Source organism: Phocoena sinus, chromosome 15 (genome assembly GCF_008692025.1).
Source record: "Phocoena sinus isolate mPhoSin1 chromosome 15, mPhoSin1.pri, whole genome shotgun sequence".
Lineage (NCBI taxonomy): Eukaryota > Metazoa > Chordata > Mammalia > Artiodactyla > Phocoenidae > Phocoena > Phocoena sinus.
The window spans coordinates 84,696,786-84,721,863 of record NC_045777.1 but is presented as its reverse complement, the minus strand read 5'-3'; the positions used below and the strand labels follow the sequence as shown (position 1 = coordinate 84,721,863).

The 25,078-nt window shown below is 52.0% G+C and overlaps 2 protein-coding genes across 3 annotated transcripts in view; both read right to left on the bottom strand.

The window, feature by feature from the left end:
- Positions 1 to 22,002, bottom strand: part of RADIL (Rap associating with DIL domain) — a 62,083-nt gene extending 40,081 nt beyond the window's left edge. For both annotated transcript variants that reach the window (XM_032605040.1, XM_032605041.1), the window contains exons 1-2: positions 21,905 to 22,002; positions 17,290 to 17,888 (exon numbers count right to left, since the gene is read on the bottom strand). In XM_032605040.1, the coding sequence (XP_032460931.1) occupies positions 17,290 to 17,824 (535 nt within the window). In that variant the 5' untranslated portion in view covers positions 17,825 to 17,888; positions 21,905 to 22,002. The remainder of the gene's footprint in view (positions 1 to 17,289; positions 17,889 to 21,904) is intronic.
- Positions 4,263 to 8,296, bottom strand: PAPOLB (poly(A) polymerase beta). The gene is given in 2 exon segments (XM_032605048.1): positions 4,263 to 6,317; positions 6,319 to 8,296. Coding segments are annotated over 2 exon segments (1,905 nt in total). The 5' UTR covers positions 8,185 to 8,296; the 3' UTR covers positions 4,263 to 6,278.
- Positions 22,003 to 25,078: the final 3,076 nt, after the last annotated feature.

Below are 25,078 nucleotides of genomic sequence, written 5' to 3'. Positions count from 1 at the left end.
CTTTTGTAGTCTCCTGCCACCGTGAATAGGGCCCGTTTAATCACAAAGACGTGGCGGAAGTGGCGGTGTGACTTCCGTGGTCACGTCATACAAGACACTGCGGCTTGTGCCTAGCTCTCTCAGATCACGTGCTGGGGTTAAGTCAGCCGCCATGCTGTGAGGACACTCGGACAGCCCTACGGAGAGCTGAGGCCTCCTGCCAACAACCAGCATCAACATGCCAGCCGACATCTCACATGTTAAATCATCTCGGCATTCCAGAGATTCATCAAACTTGGTCATGATGGTTTTCATACACCTTTCTGGTTTGGTTTTAGTTTTCATAATCAATATTCGTAAGTGAATTTGGCTCATAACTTTTCTTTATCATGTTCCCTTTCTCTGGTTTATGTGAAGGTGAGATTTGTTATCAAAAATGTTTCTTCTTTTTCCGTTTTCTGGAATAGTCTGATGTAAAATACTGGAATAATCTTGTCACCGAATATCAGTAAGAATTGGCCTGTACAACCTTCTAGGTCTTATGTTTTTGTGATTTTACTTTGGTTTTGGTGGGGACATTTTCAAACTATTCATGCCACCTCTTTTCAAGGTTATAAATCCATTCAGGTTTTCTATCCTTCAGTGAGTCTGGGTAGGTTATCTTTTCCGACGAGATTGTCCATTTCGTCTAAGTTTTCAAATTTACTGCCATAAAGCTATCTATAAGATCCTTTAAATGAAAATGAAAAAAAAAAAAACCCACCGTATTTGTAGCTATATACCCTTTTAAATTCCTAAGATTGCTTGTGTGCCATCTTTAGTTTTCCTCACAATCTTCCCGGTTTTGACCATTTTATTAGTCTTTTCAAGGAACCTACTCTTCAGTTTGTTGATCCTCTGCACTGCATGTTTATTTCGTCTTTATTTTCTGCTCTGTATTATCTCCTTTCTTCTCTCGCTGAATGTACATCCTTTTTAACCTGGTTCTGTAGGCACACACCTCACCAGCTGCCAGCCTTTATTCGTTTCTAGGGTAAGCATTTAAAGCCATAACCCTCCTCTTCTAAATGCCACATTGGCTGCATCCCACAAGTTGCATTTTCATTACTGTTCAGTTCTACTTCCCATTAAAGTGGCTTTTTTGATCCTGACTTATTTGGGAGCATTTGAATGTGGAAACGTATGAGTTCTGTGTAATTCGCTCTATCACTGCCTTCCGACACCCATCCTCTCCTTCTCCCATCGCATAATGGTGGGGAATGGTGGTCGTGTAACCAGCTGATACAAACTACAACTTCCGGTCTCCCTCACAGGTAGGCAGGGCCTTGTGACTAAGTTCCAGTCAGCGAAAGACGAGGGAATGTCATCTTCTAGGGACTTCCAGGAAAGCTCCACAGGAGGAGGACACAGTCTGCAGGGACACCTTTGGCCTTCCCCCCTTCCTTCTTTCTTCCTGCCTTAAATGAAGATATGATGGCTATGATGGCAGCGGTCCCGCCACCATCCTGTACCTTGAGGTGACCTTGAGGATGGAAGACATGGACTACAGTGGTGGGGCTGAAAGTGCAGAAGCCTGGGTCCCTGGGGACCAGGAAAGCTCCCCCATCAGCCCCGAACTTACTCCCCCTGTAATGTGAAAGAAAATCACCCTGTATGGAGTTCAGTAATTGTTATCTGGCCAAATGCAATTTCCTAACCCATAAGGAGGTCTTTAAGATATCACTTTGATGTTGGTTTCTTGATTACAAAATACTTCACACACACACACACGCACACGCACACACGAAAGCATTTACAACTGAGACTGATAATAAAATGAACACCATTTCCTCCACCACCCCACCTGCAAAAAGCAGAACATTTCCAGTCTGCCTTCTTGCAGATAGCTGCACCTCCCCTGCTTCTCCCCACCTCTCGCCCTTGCTATTCCGAATTTTATTTCACAGTCCCTTGTTTTTCCTTTACACTTATGCCTCACATTTTTGTCACCCTAAATTATACTGCCCTGTTTTGTTTTGTAAACCTTATGTAGATTGTGCCACACTGTGCATTTTTCTGTGATTGTCTCTTTCCCCTCAACGTTATGAGACACACCTACCTCGATGCACGAAGCTCTGGTCCATTTAATCTCACAGCTTTACGTTGTCTGCTGCGGGAACACACGCTCTCCACTCCCCGTTTAGGGTACGTGGGTCATTTCGAGCTTCAGGCTATTACAAAACGCTGCCGCAAACACTCCCCTGCTCGTCTCTTGGTGACCCGTGGGACGGTCTTTCTAGGAAAGTGCTTCCTGACTTTTCTGATACCGTGGTACATGCGGGAAACCATGGCATCCCCATGGCACGCTGGAGGTAAACTGGAGGGCGTGTAGGGTTCCGGACACGGCTGCGGCGGTGGCCCACAAACTCTGGCCACCTCGAGGGACAAAGAGACTGGGAAGGTTAAACCCACCAGTGCCCCACAGCGTGGGAGTGGAGCCCCCAGGGCAGAAGGAACGGAGCACAGGGTGCGGGCACGTCGGCCACACTAGACAACAGTCACCTTCTCCTGACGGGACGAGACAACGCGTACTCCCCCCGCCTCCTCGCCAAACCTGGATATTGTTAGGCTTCATTCTTGTAAAAGAAAACTGGCTCTGTGGCCTTAAATCCCATTTTCCTCACTAACAAGACTGAGCACCTTTCCACGTTTACTGTCCATTCTTAGTTCCTCTTCGGTGAAATACCTACGCATCTCTTCTGCCAGTTTATTGGGTTGTTTCATCTTTTCAAATAGACTTTTTTTCTTCCTCCTTAATACAGCCTGGAGAGTAATCATTTGTTTTACGTATTATGAAATCTCCCTGCTTACAGCCTGTTTTTCAATTTTCACTGTTCATTACTCAATACAATTAAGAGATTCTGTCCATCAGTCTCTTCACGGTGTGAGCTTTTTTGCGTCTTCTTTAGGAAATTCTTCTCTGTGCTGTTTGTCATTGCTCCTAACTTACTGTTCTGCAGTCAGAGAACACGTTCTGTGAATCAGATAACTTGAACTATGTCGAGTCTTCCTTTCTGGATCTAGCATGAGGTTATTATTTTTTTTTTTTTACATGTCCAAGTGCTCGAGAATAACATGCATTTTCTAATTGTTGAGTGGAAGTTTCTATAACAAATGCCCAGTAGATCAGGGACGACGAATGCCAGCCGGGGGGAATGGGTGACAAATCCAGCCCTGGCCATCTGTTCACATACTGTCCAGGGCTGCTTTCACTCTACAAAGGCAGAGTTTGTATAGCCTCACAAAGCTGAAAATATTTCCTATCTGGCCCTTTACAGGAAAAGTCTGCCAAGCACTGTTGTTGTGTCCAAAACTGTTTCCCTTCTACTTGTCTGCTTAGTATCAATTAATGAAAAGAGTCGTTTAAAAATCTTCTGTGACAATGACACTTTTGGCAATTTCGGTTAATCTCTGCTTTATGTTGAGGTTATTTTACTCGGTGCAAAAAAAGTTAAATTGGTCCCCTTTCCTGCCGCACTATTTCTTCTCTCATTAATTCAGTGGTCCCTTTTGTCCCTAGTAATTATTTTTGCTTTGAAATGTTTGGATGACATTGTTACTGTAACAGCTTTCCATTGGCCTTTTTTCCATTCTTTATGTCTTACGTTTTGGGTGTGTCTCTCATAAATAAATAGCATTACAGCTGGGCTTAGTTTTTCCATGGACTCTTGACAATCTCCAAATTCTACTCAGGAAGCTTAGTCCATTTATTACGTATACAGTGACAGATATATTTCATTTCATTTCCACCACCTTAGATTGTATTTTCTTTCTACACCATTTTCTCTATGCTTCCCACCTCCCCCCGCCCCCAACCTCTTTCCTGCCTTCTTTTGGATTAAGATTTTTTGACTCCATTTTTTTTGTACCACTAGTGATATGAAGTTTTAACCTTTTCATATTTTTTCCCTATTATAACATGAAGTCTAGACTTCAAGTAAGTCGAAACGTTCATCGGTGACTTTACCCACCAGAACAACAGTAAGAACATCTGAACCGTTACCATCAGATTTAAACCCCTCTGCTTGCTTCTTTCTTGCTTACTTTTATTGTGTCTTTTAATGGAGAAAGACATCATCTGTTTTCAAAATAGTGCTTGAAAAATACAAGGAGTACAGATACTATAAAACAAAGCAAACTCCAGTCGTGAGATACTATACACACCATATGAAAAAAGTAGTCTGATATTCAGGTAACGAAAACTAGAATTGAAAAGCTCCAACTTCCCAGCTTGGTAAAACAAGTACAGTTACACGAAACATTTAATAAACTAATTTTTCGCCAATGTGTGAACAAAATGACAAGACTAAATCTGTGCGTGGCAATTTCAAGGACACAATAGCTATTCAAAATACACAGGTACTGTACACACGTCACCTGATTTTATCGCGGTGGAAGGGGACTGCACAGGTAGTGGGAACACCGTGTATTAGGCGTCAGAAAGTCATGGTGAACAGAAAGTCTCAATTACTGCCCAGCACAACAGAAATGACTATATTCCAACTTTGGGGGAAATTATTTAAAAGGATAGGGAAAGGGTTTAAGAAGCTGTAGTTTAACATGAAAAACGCACACGTGGTAGAAAGGAACACTGTTGGGGGATAGGAAGAATCCCCTATTTGGCTATTTGGAAAACCTGTTAGGTTTGCTGTGTCCAGATTAAGAAAGACTGTCTTCATTCACCTACAACTGCTGAGAAACATGAATGTTCTGCTGCTAATTATGAGCTTTTTTTTTTTTAAAGAAAGGTTATTATTTCGAATCTTTTGCAGGATAAAACAAAAGAGTAGAAAGCTGACTAGATGTCAAGCGCTTGCTAGAAATTTCTGATGTTTCTACATGTAAATTTTACTGATGAATTTTAGGAAGTCATTTACAAATAAAAATTGGTTTAAAATTCTGGAGAAAATGCTTTTTTGCTTACACGTTTATATTAGAAATTAACTTTACTATAAGCAGGTATTCTGCGGAGTATACAAATCTTCTCTTATGTGGTGGAGACCAAATGGCCATCCAAGATGGACAACATGCTTCACAGGAATTACTTTCAGTAAAGCTTTACTAAAATATTAGCCATGTGGCCACAGGACTGTTGGTTTCACGTCATGGTTAAGAAAATACTAGCATACTGAGTTTTCTGTGAAACGATATACAGGCATACCTTGTGCACACAAGCAAAGAGAAGGCGGCGGGGGCAGGGGACACAAAAAGCTTTTTTTCTTTTAGGGCAAATGATTAAGGACAAGAGAATATGGAGCTTTGTTAGCTCAAGACAGTATCTGCTGTTTGATGGCTGATTGTATGCACTCTGAAACAGTTCTTCAGATAAAACCAATCATTTCTTGATCCCGTCCCATCAAAACCAAACACTTACTAATTACTGTTTCAATGCCAAATATATACCCTAAGAGTTGACATTTCATTTTAAAGGGTTACAGCTATCTCACAGGGACAGAGCTAGACGTCCTTTGTGCTTTTTCTGAAGTGCACTACACCACTGCACAATGGTAACCAATCTGAAGATTAATAATGAAGAACATCATTCAGGAAAAATCTGAAATTCATCAAGCTGAAAAATCTAAAATTTGTTCTACTGTCTAATAAAAATATAAAGTGCATCACCAGCATGGAATTCTGATACTAGTTTGTACTGCAAACTTGCCCCAACAATGCATCAAACACCAATCCAGTCCCAATGTCAGTCATGGGTACAAACACAGCTGGAGGGTTTTTTTCTCTCTTCTTCCTCTTTAAGGGCAGGAGTCCTTTGAAATAGTTAGCGTTTAACTGTGGCTGACACATAAATAATCTGACACGTTAATTAACAGTACTTCTGGCTTCACATACTAACCTGGACTTCTGATTAGGATAAGCCCAATAAAGGAAGTCATCAAATAAGCCTAACAAAGCTATTCTGAACCACGTCTAGCCTGGTACCCTTCGTCCTCCTCCTTTAGCATTTGAAGGCGGCAGGCTGAGCTGGCAGATGCTGTTTACAGACCCTTGAGATTGTTTTTCTCAGTTCAATCTGTTTTACTGAATTCTTGATAACAGGAATAAATTTGCAGGGAGCGCAGGGGTACTGAGAAGGTCTGCACTGGATGTTCCCCATGAGGCCAACAGAGAAGCTGCTGTCTGAATAGTTTCCAACTGAGTCGCACCTGTCTCTTTATGAGACCGTTCCTCTTCTGTTTTGGTTTCCTTGGTCCTTTCTTCTTTGTGACGTGACAATGTCCTCTAGACTCCTATGATAGGGTTAGCTATGTTTGCTGCTGCGCTCCCTGAAGGCCTGGGTGGATGGTTGACCAGAGGTGTTGAGGAAACAACTCTGGTGACCATGGGCTTCGGCGGTGGAGAAATAGTTGGTTGTGGGGCAGTCTGAGGGATGCTTCCGCTGGACGTGCCCCCCGGGCTGTCGCTGGGATTTGCTTGTTGTAAGGAAACTTCAGGAACCTGTACGCTGGTCACAGATGCTGCCATCATAGCCGGGGCAGGCATGCTTCTGCCCTGAGTGCTGCCAGTCACTGGGCCAGTCTTCATAGAGCCAGGAAGTGAAGACAGAGACGTGCTGCCTTCACTGCCTACAGACAAGTCGAGGCTGCCGTCATCCAAAGCTGTCCATCTGACACCTTCCATCGAGTGTGTTTTCTTTTTCTGAAGCACGTGACTAGGTAGTAGTTGATGAAGTTCCTTTCTTCTCAAATGCATTGCAGCAATTTTCATATCCATCTCAAACATCTTACTATTTATCGCTTGCCTGTAAACTGTATCTGTGAAAGACTGGATGTCATAGGTGAGATCAATACTGAGAATGTCAGAGTTCTCTGGCTTTTTTAACACTAACCCAATCACCCACATCGTACGAAGTTCTTCCCCGCCAGGATTCTCCTCGGGTGCTGGAAACGACTGAGGATTCACGTGAGCCAGTGTAATAAGTTCATTCTTCTCCAAGCTTCCAACCAGGATGCGGATTTTCGATTCCACCAGGCCCACCCATTCTAGATGCTGTTTTTCTGTGGGCGCACTTGCTAGAAGTACAATATAATGCTTGTACTTCTGAAAGAAGCTGGGAGCTTCAAAAAGTTTGGACCACTCTGCCTTACTCAGCAAAATCTCATGCGTGATAGCAAGCCCTTGCTTAAACTCCTCAATCATGACCATCCTTGTTGAAACAGACACGTTGTACGTGGAGTTCTGCTGCGGGTACGCTGGTGTAATTATAGGCATGAGATGGTACCTATCGCTGGGATTTACTCTTGGGTCCCAGACAGGCAAATTAAGGTTCCGTTCTTCAGGCTCTTTCAGTAGCACTGGATTTGGCCATTCCCATTCAGAAAACACCAAGAAAAATTTACGTACAAGAGTTGCTGCTATCGCGTTTGGATAAAGCTGGCAAGTTCTTGCTACTAGCATCGCCCAGGAAACACCTCCTAGGAAACCTAATATATTGGAATAGATGTTGTGGCATTTGGCCCACAACTTGATGGCTCTCAGAGTTAATCTGAAGTTGTCAATGTTTGGTACTAGATGTAAAATCTCATCAGTTACCCGGCAACCATTAAGACTTCTTATGCACCTAATATCTAAATTTTTAAGCAGACTGTCATCTCTTAGGTCCAAATCTTCCGGAATAGTCTGCAGTGCTAATCTTGCAAACAAAATATCAATCTCTATCCCATCAAAACACAGTTTGATAACTGGTACAAATGCCTCTTCAACAGCCCTTAAATCCTTTACTTCTTCATGTAGTTTCAATTTACCATAGAAGGAGGTGAAAAAATCGCTTCGATCAACATGTCTTGGTGCCACGCACAACGCGTCGATATCGGCACCTTTCGTATGCACCCCTAATCTATAAGAACCGAATGTAAAGATCTTCCCTCCAACGTTTTCTATTACAGCTTGTGGAAGACTCTTGCTTTCACTGATTTCTCGTATCCACTCCTTTACCAGGTTATTTAATTTCTCCAAAATTAAAATCCTGCGCTGTAGTTCCTCTTCCTCTTCAAAAACCCCAAAGGGCTTCAGGGTTTCAATTAATTTCTGGGTAAGTATGCAGTCAGTCTCCCTGGGGGGTGCTAAACTGATGGGGGAGGAGACGCCATAGTGCTTGGGCGGCGGCGGGGTCTGTTGTGATCCCGGGGTGGTCACCGGAAACGGCATCATCTCTAGCGCTGGCCCCGCCACGCCGCGTCCCCCGCCACCGCGACCTCCGCGGCCGCCCGGGTCATGATCCGCTGAGGCGGGAGGGGCGGGGCTCCTACCAGCCCAGGTCCGACCCGCTCCCGCTCCGCTCCCGCCGCTTCAAGCGCCTCTCCGCCGTCCCCTCGGCCCCAACATGGCGCCGGAGCCCTAGCTGCTGCGTTCTAGAACGCCCACGCACGCCACGCCGCGCGCCACGCACACCGCGCGCCACGCGTGCCACGCATGCCACGGCGCATGCGCGCGCGCAGAGCCTCACGGGGGCTGTAGTTTCCAGGTCTCCGCCGCGGCTTCTGGCCGGTGGGCGCCGGCACGGCTGCGCCCCGGGGTTCGGCCCTGTTATAACTGTTTCAGACGTTTGCCCAGACCTACCGTCCAACTCCTTGCTCGCCATTCTCTACACCCCGGGTCTCCTTCCTCTCCAGTGGCATCTTCAGGTGGCCTTTGCCCTCTGGCCCATCCTCTGGAATCCCTCTATGGCAGGGTCCGTTGGTGGGAAGCAGCTCCGTGGCATCCTCCGTGGCCCGGCGCCTGGGTGGTGGGGCAGCCAGGACCGCAACTCTGGGTTCTCAGTCCTGTTCTCTCCAGCTCTGAAGGCCCCATCGGCTGACCTCTGGTTTCTGCGGTTCCGGGTGGGGAGCCTGCTGCTCGCCTGTCTCTTCTTCTCAGCGACTGTAAAAATCTCTGAAGTGTCCTGCAGTATCACCACTAGGCAGCAAGGGGTAAACTTTTCGTTTATCTTACAGAGGAAGCACTGTGATTCCTGAATCGGAAGACTGCTGCTTTTCATCCCGTGCTCCCGGGTGACTCTCAGGTGTGTCCGTGGAGTATGTCCTCACCCCATTCTCTTGATCCTCTTCACATGGACATGTGACAGACCTTCTCATCCCGTTCCCCGTGTCTCTCAACCCACGTTTCTGTCTGCGTGATGCCAGGTCTACCTCGTCCTCTAATTCTCTTCAGTTATATTTAGTCTGCTGTTTAAGCCATCGTTGAAGTAACCATTTACAAACTTGCATTTTTATTACTAAAAGCATTATCTTGTTCTTTTCCAAATCTTCCTTGCCTTTTGGGATGACATTCTGTTCTTTCCTGTTTTCTTTCTACCTTTTATTTCATTAAACATTTTAAAAATACTCAATATTTTATATCTAATGGTTCCAATTCCTAAGTTCTTGAGAACCTGATTCTACAGTTTGTTTTCTACTGACTCTTTTCAAGAAGCATCACTTCAAGTGTCTCGTAATTTTGGATTGTTAGCTCGTCTCTGGCCGGGCTTGGGATGCCTGTGTAGATGTCCTTCCAAAGAGGATTTACTTTGTTTCTGTCCGATGTCCTTGTCCTTGTACACTATCCAATTACGTACACAGTAATTTAATTTCTTATCCAGTGATTATCCAGATCACTTAAGTAGTGCAATTTCAAACCCCAAACGCCTGAGAGGAAAGGTGATTTTCAATTCTAGGAATGAGTAGTTTTTCCCACCCAGGGCCCAGGTCAAGAGAGATAGTAGCTCTTTGTCATCTCCTTTTACCAGGTAGCAGATTCTTCCTATTCTGTCTTTTCATTCAATGTGTCACCCTTTACAGTTTCCCAATGTATGTGAGGGTCTCAGTCCCAACCTTCTACTTCCTAAGGTCCCGAGGCTCTGTGTCTCTTTCTTGGACAGCTATTAAACTTAAATTTCTTGGTTATAAAGACTGGCAAGAGCCTGTGGGGCAATTGTAGCTTCATAATCAGCTGAGATCCTAATGTTTCAAGGGCCTCATTTTGTTTCGTTGTGTTTTTTCACCCTTAGGGATTACTTTGCGTGGGGGGATATTCAGCCGTGCATCTACAGGGAGAACTGTTATAGTTCAGCCGGCACTTCCAGGTACTTTACACAGAAAGATCTTCTGGAATAATTAATCCCACGTATTGCCAGTACCAATTTCTCAACCTATTTCAACACAGTTTTGCATGCTTAACATTCCAACAGCACAGCTACCAGTAAGGTATTTGGTGACCTCCGTGTCGCTCCATCCAATGGTCTGCACCTTTTTTGACCTACAGTAGCCTCACATTGGCCTCCATGGCACCACACTCTTCTGTTGTCTTGTACAGCTCTGGCCTCCCCTGGGTCTCATTTGTTCCTCCATTACTTTGCCTCTACAGTTGGAGTTCTTCCAGTTTCCATATTAAGCCCTCAACTCTTCTCATTGCATATATATTTACTACCGGGTCATCTATCAGTTTTCACAGCTTAAATATCACCTATTAACAGCTTAATGTAAGTTTACTCTTCCGAGCTCCAGATCCATATCATCTGACATCCCATGTGCCACCTCCGTTTGGATGTCTCAAACTCGACAGTCTAAAGGGAACTCTTACTCTTCCCTCCATAACTTGTTTCTCTCTCGGTGGTCACCACTTTGGTAAATGGCGTCTCCATCCACCCAACTGCTCATATCAGAAACCTGGGAGTCATTCTGGACACACCCCCCACTCTTTCTCATCTTCAACATCTAGTGCCTTTACAAATATCAATGTTTCTACCTCCAGAACACGTTTGGGATTCATCAACTTCTCTCTACCTGCTTCCCCATAACTCTAGTCCAAGCTACCATCAATTTTCACCTAGACTCCTACAATAAATTAATCTATTACTGACTTTTCAAAGTACTTTTTACCCAGTAGCCACAGTGGTCTTTTAACCCCTTCAGTGGCCTCTCATTAGTCTAAAGCCAAAATACCGAACAACCCCCGACCGTCTCACCCACCTTCACCTCCCACAATCTCCCCCACCCTCCAGCCACATCGCCTTTCGGTGCCTTGCATTTATTTCATTTCTCTCTCCTCTCTGGGCCTTGCACAATGCTGTTCCCTCTGCCCGGAAAGCTCTTCCTGCCCACTTACTGTCTACTATTCTTCACCTGCTTTGTTTTGTCAACTTTGAGACTGGCTTAAATTTCATCTCCTCACAGAGAATTTCCCTAACCTCCCTGCTGAATTAGCACCTGTACTTTCTTTCATAGAACATATCACAATTTGTAAGTCTCCGTTTTTCGAGTGGTTGTTTCTTTGTCCTTTATTTGCCACTGTAGCCCCTTAGCGCCATGAGAACAAGATCTATTTGTCAGCTGCTATATACTTGATCTAGTACGTGATCAAGTACCTACCATAGCAGCACTCAACAAATATCTGCTGACAAATAAATAAACGAATAAGCACAACAAAGACAATTCTTTCGCCTTCAAATCACGGCTAATCAATACCCAAAAGACCCATCTCTTGAGTTTCAGTTTAGGTAGAGGGACAGTTTCAAAGCCACGCACCGTGACTCTGGGGAAATCACTTCACGACTTGGTGCACGCTGCCCGCGTCCGTCGGCTGCAGGGAGTTTCTCTGGCTGCGTGACTCCAGCACCTCACTCTCCTGCAGCTCCTTTTGATTTTAACATATTCCCGGGGGAGATTTTCGAGGGTCGGGGCTCATACCCAATGCTTAAGGATGTGGAAGGGCCACACAAGAAAGCACGCCAGTGTCGTGGCAGCCTTTCTGGAGAAGCTGCCGTCCCGCAGTGCTTACTAAGAAATGAAACAGACATATCTAGAATCCAGAAAGTCCATTCCCTGGAGATGACCCCCCAGAGAACTCTGCACAGGCCCTCGAGAGGGTCATCATGCCACTGTCTGTAGTACGAAGGAGCCGGATGCAACCTGAGAGCCCATGATTAGAATGGATACTGGGATATATGCAAGTGACGGGAAACTATGTCTCAGGAAAAGCAAGAGCTGGATTTACATGCAGCACCATGGGTAGAGCTAAATCTTAGCTGTAGAATGTTCTTAGTTAAAAACAAAGCTTCAACTTTTGATACAGTCAAATTCATCTACCTTTCCCCCTATGGTTTGCATCTTTGAGGCCTTATTTATGAAATCTTTTCTTTTGGCTGTATAACTTTACCTCTGACTTGTAGGTTTTTGATGCATTTGGAATAAGGATCCAACCTGACTTTTCCTTCCCTGCAGTGTCCACCCTGGCCATACTTTGGCCAATTCCTATTATGTTTTGTGTCTTTCAAAACATTTTACGCCAGTTTCTGATCTCCCCCTGTGTTTAGCACTGAGCCTCTGGAGGTTCCTTGGCCAGAAGTCTCCCGAGGGAGGACAGGGTGCTGCCAGCCAGGCCCCAGGTGGGCAACACCCAGGCTCGGGAGAACAGGGCTGCTAGGCCTCCTTCCGACACCGCGCTTCTACGCGAAACTGAAAACTATGAATTTTTGTTTTTTTATGAAACTGGCTATTAGCAGCTAACCATTCAACTTTATGTTCTCTTTAAATTGAAAGTCCTCAAAAATGTCTTTTAAGTTCAAATAGTTTTCTGGTTTTAGACTGATGGAAAAAGTTGGGCATTGTTTTGTTTCCCCCAAACTACATAAAATAAACATTTCCCTCAATGACTGCATCACTGAGAATATGCTCAGAGGAAGCCTCACTCAACAGTCAGCTACTCTTCAATAAAAGAAGAGAATCCAGACCGCCTTGTTCATCCTAAGTGTTATTAAAAATCAGATTCGTGGCGGGAGGAGAAAAACATCCAAAGAAAACAGCACAGAGAGGTCGGGGGACTCAAGGGGACAGAATCCGCGGCGCACAACCAGCAGATAGAGACAGCAGAGGCTTCGCGAGGCGCCGGAACGTCCCTGTTTAGTCGGGGCTCAGGCCCACCTGCCTGTCTGTGGATGACGGCAAACACACCCAAAGTCAGGCACTCAGACGACACACCTGCCACCGCTCCAGCCGGCCTTGGAAGAGTAGGGAGGCTGGCAGGTCACGCTGTCGGCCGTCAGAGCAGTGCAATCCTCACTCAAGCCCCCACCTGCACTAGTGGGCAGCCATGCCGCCTGCACGCCACTCCCACCTGCCTCCCCCCCCACCCGCCCACCCCACCCACCCCCCACCCCACCCCCCCCCCCCCCCCCCCGCAAAGAAAACCAATTCCAACCCTGGAGTCTTGGATGCACCCGGAAGCCAAGACTCACAGAGGAGCTTGCTCTTCTAATTTTGCATCCACCCTTAAACAGGCGTTTTAATGAGCACCTACTGTATGCCAGACCACACAGACATTGAAGGGTAATTTGTGACAAGCCCAGTGCTGATGCAGAGATGTCCCTGCAGAGAGAACCTCAAGCCTCGGTGGCTTTTAGAAACCCTCTAACCTTGTCTCCTCGGAAGAGGGCACCGAGAGCCAAGGAGGCCCTGCCTTCCAGCATCGGGAGAAGGTCAGCCTCTGCGGGCCGGGGTAGGCCACCCAGGAAGGCGTCCACTGGCACAGAAAGAAGCTCGCACTTCCCCTCCTCAAGGCACCCAAGTCCTCAGACGGCGCCCCCATGACAGCCAGCCCGGGTGACGGTCCAGGTCCCGGGGCACAAGGCCACCGGGCCCCTATGGGAGGCGCAGGGCGTGCCCAACAGACTGAGTTCCTCCAAAGGGTCCAGGCCACGGGTCCAAATCGGTGGCTCCCACCCAAGGGCGAGCTTGCCCCCAGGAACCTCAGCAAGGCCCAGAGGCGGCTGTGGTTGTCACAACTGGTAGGGGTGCCGTATGCAGCTAGCGGGCCGGGCCTGGGATGCGGCTAAACGTCCTACAAGGCACAGGGCGGTCCCCTACAGCGAGGAACTGCAGGTCCAAGGTGTCGAGGGGACTGAGGCTGAGAATCCAGTTTACAAGCTCTCGTCCATCCTGGGAACACAAATAAACCCTGCCCTCTCGCCCTTCCCCAGCCGCTGACAAAAACCACATGGCCCGCCCTCCCTCCCCAGGGGGAGAAGTGATTACTGTCTTTATCTCGGGCACCAGAGCCCGCCCCGCACGGGCCCCACAAGCCAGCCCTCTGGGAACACGCGGCGGGCTCCGCAGCCCCGCCCCCGCCCGCCGCTGGCCCCGGGGCTCGCTCGGGATATTCTGATCCTCTGGAGACCACTGAGAAGCTGGCAGCTGGGAAAGGCGATATTTATAGAAAACAAACGCCGAAAGTGCCTGAGCGCATTACCACGGGCGCAAAACCACGGTCCAAACGGTTCAGGGGAACCGGGTGGATTCTTCCTTCAGTGACCTCGGGAAGTGCCTGGTACAGCCACTTCTGCCACCTGCCCTGCTGGGGCCTATCCCAGTTCACCCAAGGACGCCTGCGGTGGGCTCCCAGCCCCGAGAGCCTAGAGGACGCTCGCAGTGGGCTTTTAACGTAAAATCAGCGAGCCCCAGCTCACCGACACGGGGTGGGTCTTCTGGCGTGGGAACGATCCGGGAACGATGAATATCACTGTGACCCGCTCAGTAACCTGAAGCCTGGGGCGGCCGGCACTCATTCACGTTCACGTGCACGCACGCGTGCCCGCACAGGCTGGTCCCTTCCTTTTGCACACTTTGCCAGGGGAACGGGGACAACGTCACCCGTTCTCGGGGAAGGAAGAAGGGAATCAGGGTGCCTGGAGCCTGCTCCACGCTGGGTCCCCATCTTCCTCAACAGTAAACCCCCCACCCCGTGGACACCGCCGAGCTCACCGCAGCCGATGCCACCTCACAGCGACGCTCAGGCCGCTCGGGGCGCCAGCAGCATCTGGGGCTCATCGCAGGCAGGCCGTCCAGGAGGTAGGGAGCCCCCTTCCCTGAAGACAAGACCACAGGTGTCAGGAACGTGGGCGGGAGCCGCCGGCGGGGGAGGGGGGGGAAAGCAGCCCAGAGGGGCTGGAGATTCCTTCTCATCATCAACGTAAGGCAGCTGGCACCCACCCGACACCAACACCCTCCACTCCTCCTTCAAGTCTCTCTGTGGTTCCCACCGGCGTGAGGAGGCAGGGGGTCTGGGACCTTGGGGGTGCGCTAGGAGGTGAGGGGGCATCTGCAGATCGGGAGGGGCCGCAGCGGATTCTTTACACGGGAACAATGCAGAGCGTGAGTGTGTGTCCACGCGCGTGAGTGGGAGAGCATGTGTGTGCATCCTTGTATCACCAGGATCCTCAGACAGACCCTAATGCAAAGGTCCCGGGCTCTGGGGAAGCTCCGCCGGCAACCTGTGGAGCAGGGCTGGAGGGGGCGGGCCCGACGGCAGGGTCCCCAGTGCGGGCTCTGCGTCTCGGGCTCTGCGTCTCGGTAGCCGGCGGAAGGGGACAGGAGGCACAGAGCACCCAGGCCACACCCAAGTCAGAGGCCGGCCAGGAAGGCCAACTCCCTGGGGCCCGGAAAGCCTGCCCCAAGCAGGTAACACAACCCACTTCCAGCCCAGAGAAGTGTGTCAGTGAGACCCGCCCGCTTCAATAGACTCTTTCTCTGAAAGGTTTCGCAAAGCCACCACCAAGTTGAATATGTTGTGGGCCTTCTTCTGCCTGGACGAACGTAAAAGGAACAGGTCTAAAAGGGGTCTGTGAACAGGAGAACAAAGCCTGATTGCGTCTAGCCTCGTGGTCACCCTGCTCCCCCCACCCCCCCGGCCAGAGCTATCACCCACGTGACACAGAGCAGGCCTTCCAGGGCCCACCCGGGACCCGAGGCACAGCGACCCGCAGGACAGGCAGGGCTGGCCCGGCCCACGTGCTCTTTGCTCTCCATTCAGCAGAGAAAACACTGGGCAGGACAGTGACCATGAGCTGAACACCCGCCCTCTCCACCCACGTGACGCAGCCCCTTACAGGCCTCCAAGAGTGCGGAGGGGAAGGGACCAGGCCTCCGGAGAACAGCGAGGCGGTGTCAGGACGAAATCCAAACCCCTGCCCGGGCCTGTGGGTGGGGCGTTCAGGCGCTTGTCCAAGGAGAGTTAAAAACAATAACACAACATTGTAAATCAACTATCTTCAATAAGATTAATTTTTTTTCAAATAGTTAAAAAAAAAAACCCAAACAAACAAAAAAACACCCCAGTAACATCAGCTACTCATTGGTCAGTTTTTCCTTATCCCCCATGCCTGCAACTCTGCACAACATCGGTGATAAAACACTCCACCCCCCCACCATCAGAGGGACCCCAAACCCGCCCTTGGTCCACCCCTGCATGTGAGCGCACGGGAAAACCGCGTGCAGGAGGCGGTCAGGACGCACGGCCGAGCAGAGAGCTCTGCACACACCACTGCACCGGCCCTCGGATCACTGGATCCTCCAGATCACAAGACTGAGGCCAGAAGGGCCGCCGAGAGCCCACCGCCAACCGCAGTGGCCCCGTCAGGCCCCGGCCTGCCACACCCTCATCTTCACACCCCAAAGGCACGAGGTGGGTTTCGCACCAGAGGAGAACCGGAGGACATGAGCATTCGCGACACCTGGGGACACACACAAAACATCAGAGCTCAAGCCCCTCGAGCCCGCAGCACCGTGAGACCGAGTGACAGGTCTCCTGAGGCCACTGAACGCCCTCTGCTCTGGGCCACATGTAAGACCAGCGCACTTGCTCGTGTGAAGCCACCAAAGCCAGACATGACCTGAGATACACTTAAGAGTCTGTGGGCATTTGAAAAAAACCCATGTTTTATGGCGCTTCCCTATTAAGATAATGAGCTTCTTTCCGCCAAGTGAATAGAAGCCAGACACAGAGCAGCGTCCCGCAGGGCCCGGAGCGCCCCGGCCCCGGGCAGGGAATCAGCGCTGCTCCCAGCACGACCTCCACTGCCCCGGCGCGCCCCCAACGCACCGCACCTCCAGAGACCCGCTTCCTCCACCGCCTTCGCGTCCGCTTGCCCCTGAGATTGCCCCGGCGCCTCGGGCACTGAGGGGCTTTTTGCACCGCGTGTGCCGCCTGCACGGGACAAGGTCCTCTCTGCGGCCAATGACAGGCATGCCAGACCCCTGGATGGCCACCTTCAACTGAAAGCAGAAGTCACCCCACGGCACTGCAAGACGCCGTGAGGAGCGCGGAACGACCACCAGCAGGCGCCCTGCAGTGTAAACAAACCGCACCGCCAAGACAGCCCCGCAGAGCGGGGAGAAGAGTCAGTCCCCAAGCGCCACCGCGGCAGAGGCCCACTGTCCTCGACAAACACACCTTCCCGGTGCTTCCCGGAGCGCGGCCGCCCCGCGCCTTCTCGCCGCCCCTCCTCACCTGCCGTCACGGTGTCCACGTCTCTGGCTGCCAGCTCCTCCATCTCTGACCTCTTTCTCAGCTCAAACCTCCGGGACAAGCCTTCTCGGGGTTTCCATAACTCCTGGATCAGGAGGGGCTTCTCGTTGTCGCCGAACACCCGGAAGCCCTCGGCCTGCCACTGCCGCCCGGAGTCGCCGGCCTGGCCCACCACGTCGCACAGCACGTACTGGCCGGCACGCTCGGGGCTCAGGGCGTAGCGCTCCAGGGCCTCCTTCACCAGCTCCCGGGCGCTGGACGTGCCGGTGGCCAGGACGCTCTTGTAGTGGGTGCCCGTGCACACGCTGTCCCCGAACACCTTCAGGACCCCAGGGGCCGAGAGCTGGGTGGAGAGCTCGGCCGGGTCGTCGCTGGTGCCCAGGCTGGAGCAGGTGGTGTCCAGGTCACGGTACTTGTAGCTCAGCGTCCGGGACAGCACGCTGGACAGCAGCTGGCCCTGCCGCTTCAGCTTGCTCTTGGCAGGTGGGGACATGATAAAGTGGGTCCCATAGAACATGGTGGGCCCGTCTTCACGGACGAGCACTGAGGGCTCTGGCCAACGGCAGGGAAAAGGCCGCGTCCTGGGAGAAAACGAAAGGCGGGTTACCACCGACCAGCAGAGCGACAGGAGCCCACGAGGCTCGGGGGAACATCAACAGACTGGACCGGCCGTCTAGGGCCCGGCGCCCCAGCAGAAGCCGCGGACACAGCACCTCGGCCGGGTCCAAAAGTGAGGATACAGACGAAGCCGGCGGGACCGCAGGGGACAAAGCAGGTTTGAAGGGGCTGAAATGCCCTTCAAGGCAAGCCATTACTAGGAAGCACGGTGAGGTCACCCAAAGCCAAGACACGAGAAGCCTGGGCACCACGCGCTCCGCGCAGCAAGCTGCCAAGAAACAGGGCCGGCCGGGGTGGGGCTGGGTGGTGCTCTCAGGGTAGAGTCCCGGTGGGGTTGCCCGGCCTCATCTGAGTCAGCCCCCATCTATCCCATCGCACAACTCTGAGCGCACAAGGCCGTGTCTTCCTAAACTCCACCTCCCCCGCACCACAGCCTATGCTACAGAAAATTCATCACAAACAGCAATGGAACTAGGCAGTCAGGCCAGGTGGCAGCCACACGAGCAGGGCAGTAAGCGACCGGGCCTTCAAAACACCCGCCCCCCAGGATGCTGCTCCCGGATGACTGGTCCTGGCTCGGAGGAGCCACTTCCCTGGGACGGCGGCACTAGAACGGACACATGACCACAATGCACACAAAAGGGCCCTTCCAGAAGCAGTGGAGGCACGGCTGGAATGCATGTGTCCACCCACGCGTCCAGCCTGGCTTTCGGGCACTGGCCAGGCCAGAGAGGCAGTCTTGCCGGGTAAATTAGAAAACAGCTCTGGGGCAACCAGGTGTGTCATAAAGTCATGACTCTCGTGTGCTTAATGCCCCAAAGGCATAGGGTTCCAGACAGAGAGTTCATCAGACCCCCCCACACACCCAAAGCTCCGGGGGAGCAGGCGGGCAGAGTCAAAGGAAGATGTCCTGCTTCACCACGAGTTGGTGGAGGCTGAACACCGCCCATCTCCTGACTCTGTGCCCCACTTCCAGGCAGACAGACCAAAGAAGAAAGGGCCATTTTCTAGAAGGCTCTGGAAACAGTGGCCCAGGACCTGGTGAGAGCAGCTCTGGGCACCTGCCATGGATGAATGTCAGCGCTGAACTCCGCTATGGTCCTCTTTTCAGCTCTGACCCGCTCGTGGTCACAGGCATTGGGAGAGGCTTTCGGGAAGGGGAGGGGACGGGACTGCCCAGGGCGGGAAAATGCCTAGGCAGCCCTCGAAAGGAAAGGAGCGACCGGACCCCGAGGGACCCAACAGGGCAAGTGGCCCAGCCTCGACGCTGACACTGAACTGGGCTCTTCCCGGCTGGCCCCTGGGCCTCGGTCACATCTGTGATGTCATCACTCCCACCAGGGCTGTCGTGAACAAAGGCCGAGCAGCAGACCCGCCCTTCAGTTCCTCTAGAACCAGCCACCTGACATCCTCGGCGAACCCTGCACTCTTCAAGACGCTCTGACGACGTCACGCACCAAAGACTGGGTTCCGAACAGGAAGGTCTGCCCCGTGGGTGGGGTGGGGGGCGGCACTCCTCCTGTGCCGACAGCGTTTACCACGCAGAGCCTTTTACTGCGGACCAGCCTTCCAAAGCCTGAGTCTGCTGAGAACAGCCAAGTGTCCCAAGCAGAGGAGCATACGAGGGCCTCCGGGCTGGGGAGTAGAGCTACAAAGCAGTATCTAGCCGGAGGCTGCTTCCCCTCCCCCGAGGAAAGTGCCCACGCCTCCCTGTCGGACGCTGCTCCCCCCTTGGCCCCATCCAAGGCCGCGGCCAAACTTACAACAGAAGCGTTTCCAGTAGCCCTCACGCGACAAGCACACGGCTTTGGTTCGCACACCACATCAGCGGCTTCACACCACGGCGCCTTCTGAACGTCACACAACCCGCCTCAGAAATTCCCAGCACGTGCCGCTGGCCACCACATGTTCTCGGTGGACCTGACCCCTCCACGGACACCTGGCTCACGTCAGGCACGGCCCCGGCGGTCCCAACCCAAACCCCCAGGGCAGCCCCTGCCACCAGGCAGCGTCTGGCTGGGAAACCCCTGCCTTTGGAGGTAATGCCGAGGGTAAATTTAAATACCATGTGGAAAACGGCGGAAACAGTAGAAAACCAGGTCTCAGCAGAAGCCCAGCTCCCAGAAAAGTCACGAAGTAAACATGGGGATTCAAAAGGCCCTCAGATACAACGGAGAAGTAAAATGCTATTTTGCACCCAGGGGTGAACCTTACAGGCTCTGTAAGGTCTGAAGCTTATACAATTCTGCTTTAATTTAAAAAGAAATAGAAAATTACTACGCAGCTGCTAGGTCCCCTCCCAGGGCCTTGGAAGAGAGCCCACTCCCTCCTTTTCTAGGGCAAAGTTAGCAGCATCACGAAAATGGGGTAGAAAATGTAGGACAGACGGTGACTCCCTCCCTTCCAGTAACTGCTTCATAAGCCCAAAGAAGTCCCAGTAAACACAGACCCTGATCTACTCCAGCCGTTTTATCAGGAGGCTCTCTTCTCCTCACGGTCACTCCCTCTGTGTCCATCTTCAGAGAGGAACCACAGAGTGTGGCCATTGCTCATGGGTGCCCTTCCTCCACAATCACAAAACGCAGAGCACGGCCTCTCCGTCGAAACGGGCCAGACGCGTTTGTGCAAAGGGCAAGAGGAGTGCAGGAGTTTCCTACAGAGCCGAGCACACCCGGGGTCACCAGATCTGTTTTTTCGGAAGCATGACCTGCCTTTTCCTTTTCTGCTCAGTTCTCTCCTCTCTCACACAAATACTCAGAGAAACAGGGGCCCAAGGCTGTTGGTCACTTGCTGTTGCTTCTCCTGGAGAATGTTTTTCTCTTGTTCTCAAGGAAGAGTCCGATTTCTGATGAAAACAAGCCCATGTCACAGCAGCGAGTGAGGTCACTGTGGGGCTGACCAAATGGGTGGAGGGACACGGCCATTCCAACACTGCAATGTGGGATCCATTAGAATTTCCACCAGGGCAGGAAGGGAAGAGGGTAGCTTCACAGGCTCTGCTTTATCCCCACCGGCCATAAATCCTATCTTGACAACTCCAGTCAGAGTAACGCTTTTTAATACAAAAATAATTTAACCAGATTTAAATCTGACATGCTAGCCCCTTGAGAGGGAGCGGAATTTTTCTGCCAGCAGGATTAATGGCTGGCTCCTCTCTGGAATGAAGGAGAGGTGGCCTGTGCTAACGGGAGACACCTGTAACTAACCAGAGACACCTGTAATCACTGGTGGGCGGGGACTCAGAAAATTCTTTTCAGCAATTCAGATTAATCAAACACTTGACCAGGTGCTGGGAGCCCGAGTGTCTGGGTCTGCAGCCCCTCCCCAGCCCCAGCGACTGGCTCCCTAATGGGAAACAATCCAGTTTCTTCTGCAGGGGTCCCCAGGAGCCCCAGCTCTGCATGTTTCCTTAGATGCACTACTTGTCGAGCGGCTGGAAGTGGTACAGAAATAGCTGGGAGACAATGCTTTCAGCTGGCACACGAGTGGGGAACGCGCTGCTGTGTGAACAGGAAAACCGGGGCAGGCTGTGGGCCGGGGGATGTCCCCCCAACCCTGGAGGGAAGGTACAGACTCCGGCGCCTTGTGCCCACCTGCAGACCTCTCTCCAAGGGGGCCAGAGAGACTGAGGCCCGGGGGACCCCGCCGTTGAGGTGCCAGGCTCCAGGGGTTGCAGGGGGGATGGCCGCAGCTGACCACCTGGAACCCGCAGGCTGGGCCGCCCTCGCCCATGTAGCCAGCCTGTGGGACCCGCCCCCCGAGGCCGCGCCCGGGTCCCCCCCCAACCAGGAGAGCCGCCTGTTTCCATGGCAACCGGACAAGCGGAGCCTGGGTGGCCGGAGAAATGCCCCGTGCGGGCCCAGCTGCCCCAGCGCGCGCCCGCGGCCTCCCCGCCCGGCCAGCCTCTGCGCCCCGGAGCCCCGTACGCCACGGAGCGACCCCCGCCTCCGCCGCCGCTCCTCTCGCACCCCGCACTCACCTCCAACACAGCCCGCCGCCGCCGCCGCCGCCGCGTTCCCGCGCGGCTCCCACACCCGCCGTCAGCTGGAGCCCTTGCTCCGGACCCGCGCATGGCGCGGCGCCTCCTGCCGGCAGCCCAACAGACCAGGCGGGCCCTCGGGGGGGCGGGGCCTATGTGGTTGGTGCCTCGTGCTGGGCGGAGCCGGCGGCTGGAAGAGGAGAGCTCGGGCTCCTCCTGCGGCCACCCAATAAATGGAGCGGGACCTTGGGGAGGGGCGGGGCCTCCGAGGGACTACAGGCCCAATGGACTTGGATGAGACCTCGAGGGGGCGGAGCCTCCGGGGATGGGCAGGGCGATACGAAAAGGGCTGGGCCCTGGCTCCTCCTGCGGCCACCCAACGGACGTACACAAGGCTTGGGAGGGGCGGGGCCTAGAGGGGGCGGAGCTGCTGAGGGGTAGGGCTGAGCGCCTGCACCACCAGCAGACCAATTAATGGGTGTGAGCGTGGCCTTGAAGGCAGGGAAGGGCGGGGTTGGCTGCGGAGAGGCGGGGCTGTGCGGCGCACCCCTAAGCTTCAGCTCAAGGGGCGGGGCCTATGCAGGGGGCGGGGCCAGTGCTAAGCTCCGGGGCCACGTGCCAGCCTCAGGCTGGGGGCGGGGACTGGCAAATTGTTTTGTCCCCACCTTCTAGTCCCTAGGCGGACAAGGCCAAGGAAAAGAGGAAGCAGGGTAAGGCAAGCGCTGATGAGAAGGGGGCGGTACAGAGCTGTGACATATATGAACATCCAAAACACAGAAAGAGGACAAGGGTGGCAGGCTCCATCTCCCTTACAATCTGTCCCCCACCCAGCAGCCAGAGTCTTAAATGACAAATCAGATCATGGCACTCTTCTGCTTAAAACGATGCAAAACAGGGCCAGGTCAGCTCCGGGGCTCTGGCCCAACGGCCCTCCTCGGGTAACTTGTTTTAAAAGAAGTTCGTGTCCTTAGAGCTCACTTTGGCACCGGTCGTCGGGCTGGGGTTTCGCCTTGGAGAAAGGCTTCTCACAGACAGCTCCCTTTGTCTGCTCATGGTCTAGACCTGGGGGATTCACGTGGCCTCGGATAAAAAGATGAATTCTTGAATTCTGACCCTGAGAGTAAATCTTTTTGTTGACAGCGATTGGGGTATGAAGTTATATGGTAATGACCCCAAATTTGCGAAGGGGAAAGTGGGGAGGAGGGAACAGACATTTATTGACCACCTACTGTATGCCAGACTCTATGCCAGGGGCTTGACGTTGGTCATCTCATCTAAAGCCCCCGTCAACTCTTGTGAGGCAGATGTTGTTACACCCAGAGAGGTCAAACAGTTAGAGGTCGAGCCAAGAATTGAGCCTTGGACTGTGTGATTAAAAAACATCCTTTCAGGGCTTCCCTGGTGGTGCAGTGGTTGAGAGTCCGCCTGCCGATGCAGGGGACATGGGTTCGTGCCCCGGTCGGGGAGGATCCCACATGCCGTGGAGCGGCTGGGCGCGTGAGCCATGGCCGCTGAGCCTGTGTGTCCGGAGCCTGTGCTCCGCAACGGGAGAAGCCACAACAGTGACAGGCCCGCGTACCGAAAAAAAAAAACCTTTCAGGACTCCCCATAAACATGTAAACCTACCCCACTCTGACCCCAAAGAGGCAAATATCAGAGCTGGAAGGAGAGCCTGGGTTTAAACCTGTGTTTTCCTCCTAAGGCATTCTTCACCATGATCCTGTCGCAAAGCCCACCCCTCCCAGCAACCCTCTTCAGCAGGGGTTGGCAAACTCCCACCTGTGGGCCAAATCTGAGCTGCTGTTTCTGTAAATAAAGTTTTATTGGAACACAGCCACACCCCTTTGTTTGCATATTGTCTAAAACTGCTTTCACGCAACGGAGACTTTACAGCCCCCAAAGCCTAAAATATTTAGTATCTGGCCCTTTACAGAAAAATTCACGGGCCCCCGCTCTTCAGGATCTAATGGTGCCAACTATTTGCTATTACTACGCTGTTTCACACATCTCTATCTTTGCTCAGGCCACCCCTCTGCCTTTTCCAAGGCTGCCATAACAAAATAGCACAGACTGGGGGCTTAAACGGTGGAAATTTATTTTCTCACGGTTCTGGAGGCTAGAAGTCCGAGATCAAGACGCCGGCAGGGTTGATTTCTTCTGAGGCCTCTCTCCTTGGCTTGTAGACGGTCAGCTCCTCCCTGCGTCCTCACACAGCCTTTCCTATGTGTGTGTCTGTGTCCTAATCTCCTCTTATAAGGACACCAGTCAGACTGGATTAGGGCCCACCCTAATGACCTCATTTTAACTTAATCACTTCTTTGAAGGCCCCATCTCCAAATACAGTCACATTCGGAGGTGCTGGGGGTTAGAGCTTCGAGGTACGGATTTTAAGGAAACACAATTCAGCCCCTAACACCAATCTTCATCACCTGGCTAATTTCTACTCATCCTTTAAGACTCAGGTTAGGTGTTACTTACGTAGTTGCTCCCCTCCAAAGTGGCCCACAGTGATTCACACCTTCTAGTTTTCACACCTGGGTGTAGTCCCCTCCCAGGTTGAACAGGGCTAACCTGTGTAAACGGTAAGACGTTGCCAAAATGACAGTGTCATTATAAAAGACTTGGCTGGGCTTCCCTGGTGGTGCAATGGTTAAGAATCCGCCTGCCAAGGCAGGGGACACGGGTTCGAGGCGTGGTCCGGGAAGATCCCACATGCCGTGGAGCCACCAAGCCTGTGCGCCACAACTACTGAGCCTGCGCTCTAGAGCCCGCGAGCCACAACTACTGAGCCTGCGTGCCAAAACTACTGAAGCCCGTGCACCTAGAGCCCATGCTCCGCAACAAGAGAAGCCACCGCAATGAGAAGCCCGTGCAGCACAACAAAGAGTAGCCCCGGTCGCTGTGACCAGAGAAAGCCCGTGCAGCAACGAAGACCTAATGCAGCCCAAAATAAAAATTAATTAATTTTTAAAAAAAGACTTGGCTTCTGCCCTTCTTGGACCATCCCCTCTGGAGGGAGCCAGCCGCCATGTTGGGAGGACACTCAAGCAGCCCTAGAGAAGTCCACGTGGTGAGAAAACCAACGCCTCCCGCAAACAGATATCACCAACTTGCCGTCGGCGTGAGCCATCCTGGATGCAGGTCCCCCAGCCCCAGCAAAACCTTCAGAGGGCT